Here is a 5,396-nt window from a genome sequence, read left to right as displayed (position 1 = left end):
TAAAACCCTCTCCTTTTTAACAAATCAAATTATCAATTTCCCAAAAAAAAATCACTATTATAAATATATTATTATTCGTGAACATCCACTAAAATTAGAGATGGAGCTAAAAATTTTATATTGAGGGAGTTTAAGATAGAATTATAGAAGTTTTGGGTTAAATCTAAAAATCGTGTTAACAAAACTTAAATTGAATAATTAATTTTGTTTAACAACCTCATTATAGGTTCTGATCATATCTGCTCTTTTTTACCCAATGCCTTTAACTACCCATGGCCCCTCCTTAACCCATAAATAGGAGGATAATGTGTTTTAGCGCACTTGAACCCACATCCTCTTGCATTAACAACAATAACCATACCAATCGAGTTAAGACTCAATCGGCAATAATTAATTTTTAAAAGAGGTCAAAAATATATTTTTATTTAATTAAAAGCTAAAAAAACTTAAATTAAATTATTTTTTTAGAATGTCCAAAAATAAAAAATTTCCACTTAATCAAGGATATCAAGTCCCATTCGCACCTTGTGTTAATAAAATGAGAACTCCAATATTCTTTATGATAAGAATTCTAATTTAACAATTCAATGAAAATTTTAATTTTATAAACAAAAAATTTTATTATAGTTCGGATCATATGTGCTCTTTTTGACACAATACCTAGAATTATATATCCATAAATCCTCTCCAATTCATAAATAGAAAGATAATACATTTCAGCAATAATATCCATACCAATCAAACTAAGAATCAATCGGACTATATATAAATTTAAAGTATAACAAATGTTTTATAATATATATATATACCCATTTTTGGAAGTATATTAAATAATTACCTTTATAAGTATGATATTTCGCATAAAAAAAATGCAGGCTTCACTTTTTCCTCTCTCTTACGCTTTCGCCACTTTGGTTTTCTATAAATGGTGGTAATATGGACATATGGTTCCATCAAAATGGTGATTAAAAAATGATAAAAATGGTGGAAATTTGATAGTGGTAGCTGCCATTTTAATTCCAAACAAAACACCTGCCCTGTTTACCATTTACAACCTACTCTTCTATTTAAAATACTCGGCCTGCAAATTGAAATTTAAGATAATCACAACGTTGTATTTAAGATGATTGATCATTTATTTAGTTTTTTTTTTTTTTGTATTTTTGGGTTTATAATTAGCAGAGTGGTTAGCTAATTCGTGCTCCCATTAATTAAGATCGTAAATGAAGGTGATTGTGATGGCAAAATAGATGATGTGTTCCCCATTAATTATGGTGCAAAAAGCTTATACTTAACGACAAATGCAAACTACAAATATACATTATTTTACTTATATGAGGGGGAAATTTATATATATAATGCAGGAAGGTTCCTACATATTTCCTCACCACTTGGTTATACATACTTGAATAAAATTCGAATTTCGAGTTTAGAGTTCGAATCGGATTAAATTTTACAATTCGAATAACTCGAATAATTCAAATAACAGATTGGTGTAAATACCTTTTTGATCCCTGTCAAATTTAAAAATAAACAAATTGGTCTCTTTCAATAAAAAATAAAAAAAACTCATTAATTAATAATTACATTTAAAAATAGAATATAATCATTAATGTAATTAAAAATTATATTTAATATTGTAATAATACTAATAAATTGAAACGATATATCAAAATAAAATATTTATCCGATGATATAATATTAACAGTTGATTAAGTTAAAGAGCCACAATTGATGACCATGGCATGGACTAGATGGAATCATGGAACATAATTTTCTTTGGTAATTAATAAAACAAATGGAAATTGTGTTTAATTCTGATAATGCATTAAATGTACATAATACATGCTTAATTAATCAAAGGTGTATTTTATGGGATTCAATGCCATTCAAGTAACGTATTTGACTCGTAATGATAGTATAGTTGGTAAAATAAAATGGGGATTAATCTTCATGTCAATCTTATAGATAAGGAAAATAATAAAGGTTTCGAAAAAATTCAATTTAATCCCAACAAGATGTAATTATGGATTAAAAGGGTATTTTGAAAAGGGTAAATCTATGCATATAAAAATAAAATATAGAAGAAATCAATCAGGAAGAAATTTTAAGTTGGAAAATTAGAAATAACGTAACCACAAATCCTGAAAAAGATCCTATCAATAATCATAAAATGAATATGGTGTATAGCTTAGAGTAAAAAATTATATTAAAAAAAGGAAAAGAGAGACGTGACAAAGTGAAAACTGGGTTAGGGAAAATTTTAGACGAAAGTAACAAGATAGAATTTCGACAAATAATAGAAAAGAAAAAGGATAAAATATGAAGTATTGTCTGCTAAAGATGGATTTAGCACCATAGCCGGCTGACAGAAAAGCTCTCCAAGGAAACATCAAAGACTTTCCAGAACATCTTGAGACAATTGTAATTACTATTACCCAAAGGCCTATCGATGTCTTTTATTTGTCTCTTGTCTAACTATATGTATTCTTCCTCCATATAATACCCTTTCTTTCTCTTAATCTCTGCAACCCCGGTACCCCACCCTAATTTCTTGATGAGATTTTGGGACTCTAAGTCAACACTTTCCATGGAATCCAGCCAGCTAGAAGACTCGAAGAGCTCGAGTGAAGACACTGATCGATCGGAGCAAAGCAACGATGATACGGGCACTGGTCGGTCCTACGAGTGTGTGTTTTGCAAGAGAGGCTTCACCACAGCACAAGCTTTAGGAGGCCACATGAATATCCATAGGAAAGATAGGGCCAAGAGCAGCAGGCCTAGTTCAGTTCCTATTGTTTCAGATAAATTTGTTGATGTTGATGATCATGACAATTACAACCCAAGAATAAGCTCCTATCCCTATCCACCGATCCAAACCTATCACTCCATGGATCCTGACCAGCTACCTGTAAGTTATAAAGCTCTTTTCCCAGATTCAGGTTGGGGTTTTAGACCCCCACACAGTTATCATGAGTTGTTTGTACACAATTCACAGCATTTGAATCCTTTTGGTCTTAGCTTGGGAATGGGTCCATCCCATGTATATGAAAACAACAAGGCATATGGAAGTAGTCAACAAGATGATGAATTAGACTTGGAACTTCGATTAGGTCATCATCCATAGTATTATTATTACATTTACATGTAATTAAAAACCCTTTCTCTATATATTTTCAGTTGTTTGCATATATTAATTCTTTATCAAGCACTAAATAGCTGGGATATAGGAAAGGATATAGTTCTTCATGTGGGAAAAAAAGTTGAATGAGGTACATAAAGTTGCTTCACCCACATTGATAATCATACATCAAAGACCAAGGCAACAAGGCAAGGCAAGGTAAGGTAAGGACCTCTTTTTTCCCCTATAATATATACTTCTAAGAGCAAGGCAAGATGAATCATAACATCTTTCTTTTCTTCTTGGTTCTCTTTTTCATAATATTGTTTTCTTGATCTAATACTTGAGTTATTTGATGAATATATCATATTATTTAATTTTTTATGGTTGTGCTTGAAATATTTATTGTATAAATGCAATGTAACCACCTTAACATATATATTAAATAAGCTTCTTTCTCATGTTATTATATTAATAACCAAACGTAGCATAAATTATTTATATCTTTTGTTGTATATCAATGGGTACAAATTAGTTACCACTTTACCCGAGGCTAACAAGTATCCTATACAATTAAGTCCTTTACTGAATACTATAATGTAAATTACACTAAATCCTGCTGCAATTGATATATAGTGATCCCTTGTTCATGCATTTAGGTGTTCTTAGGATGTATATATTAAGTTTATTTCTGGCTTCAATGAATTAAAAACCCAGCTGATGGAAACTTACTTTTTCATTTTCAAAATCCTTTACCGTATAATTACATGTATATATAAAGTTGCTTTAAAAAGCCTTACAGGATTGGAAAGTGATCAAATGGGTAGTGTTAATCAAAATTTTGAGTGGGGTTAGTAAATCAAATCCAGTGGACAGTAAAAGCAAAGACTTTTTTGGTTGCGTGAACTAAGGCATTTATCACAAATATTCCAGGACAAATTCTTTTAGACACTGCTTTCCCGTCACGAGCTTGTCATATTGTGAAGCTGGTATCCAACAAAAATCACCATTTCTTGTCACCTTACGATCAGTACATATACAATGAGAATGTCCGGTTAAGTTGTTTGGTTATAAAACAAGAATTGCGCTTTCAGTGGTTCATTGGATGACTGCGTCTGTTTGGGCAGTGAACGAGAAGTTTATAACAGCATGATATGATGTGATATAATTGGAAGTGCTTTGTGTGATAGAACAACGCCATTAGCTGACAACTGCAAGTCATTTCCGTTTCTATATCATTTACATGCATGTATCATGATAATGATAAAAGAAAATTCACAAAAACTTTAACCTCATTCGTCTTGATACGGTGAATATCAATGGCTCAAACACTGAATAGGAATAATAATACAGAAAAAGTTTAACCTCATTCGTCTTGATACGGTGAATATCAATGGCTCAACACTGAATAGGAATGATAATACAGAAAATCTTTAACCTGATTCGTCTTGATACGGTGAATATCGATGGCTCAACACTCAATAGGAATGATAATAGAATAGGGGCGGAAATTGTTAAATTTATATATTCTGTCCTATGAATATTGGAGGCATCCATTCCCACATCATCTTGCTTCACTTCAATTTAATTTTTGTTATTTATCTTTAATGTTTTTAATTTTTTAAAGTCAAGTATATATTTAAACATAATTCTTTAAAAAAATTAACATAAAATTTTTTTTCTATAGTTAATTGTTATATTTTTACCCTTTTAATAATTTATATTTACAAAAATAAAATAATAATTTCATATAGTGAAGCGGGTCGAGACGAGTAAGCAATTACCATAACCATTCCATACCCATTATTCGAAAGAAAAAATCTACTCAACCCCGCATCCACTTTTCAAAAAAAATCCACTCCATTTCATATAGTTAATGTTTTGTTCATCTCTATCAAATTTGGGAACCCAAGTAGACATATGGGACTAAAACTATGGATAAAGTATACATGACTAATGTCGAAACAATTTTTTTTTTGAAAAACGGGGATCGATTTATGAAAATAAAATGAGGAGTCGCCACCGATCTTTTATTGAGATGTGATCGGTTCACGATTAAAAGTGATTTTGGTCTAAGAAATTTGAGAAAACAAGTTCGGGAGTCGGTTACGCACGAGGAAGGGTTAGCACCCTCATAACGCCCAAAATTGGTACCAAATTGATTGTTTAATGTCTTAGTGCCGAAACTTTGAAAAGATTTTAAAATACGATCTTTTGGTGATAAAACTCGAATGAACTAAATTGAACGATAGGACGCACTTATTTCGAAGAAATA

General features: G+C 30.7%; 1 protein-coding gene across 1 annotated transcript; it reads left to right on the top strand.

Annotated features, from left to right (window-relative positions):
• The first annotated feature begins 2,273 nt into the window (after nt 1-2,273).
• On the top strand, nt 2,274-3,204 carry LOC105771732 (transcriptional regulator SUPERMAN). Its single transcript, XM_012593136.2, has one exon. It carries the CDS (start codon nt 2,558-2,560, stop codon nt 3,125-3,127), a length of 570 nt encoding a protein of 189 aa, XP_012448590.1. The 5' UTR covers nt 2,274-2,557; the 3' UTR covers nt 3,128-3,204.
• The last annotated feature ends 2,192 nt before the right edge of the window (nt 3,205-5,396 follow it).

The sequence above is a fragment of the Gossypium raimondii genome, chromosome 7 (genome assembly GCF_025698545.1).
Source record: "Gossypium raimondii isolate GPD5lz chromosome 7, ASM2569854v1, whole genome shotgun sequence".
NCBI classification, from domain to species: Eukaryota; Viridiplantae; Streptophyta; class Magnoliopsida; order Malvales; family Malvaceae; genus Gossypium; species Gossypium raimondii.
This window is presented reverse-complemented; position numbering and strand designations above follow the sequence as displayed.

What these genes read in the sequence shown, in the direction of transcription:
- LOC105771732 (XM_012593136.2), top strand. Translation starts at nt 2,558, where the DNA reads ATGAGATTTTGGGACTCTAAGTCAACACTTTCCATGGAATCCAGCCAG.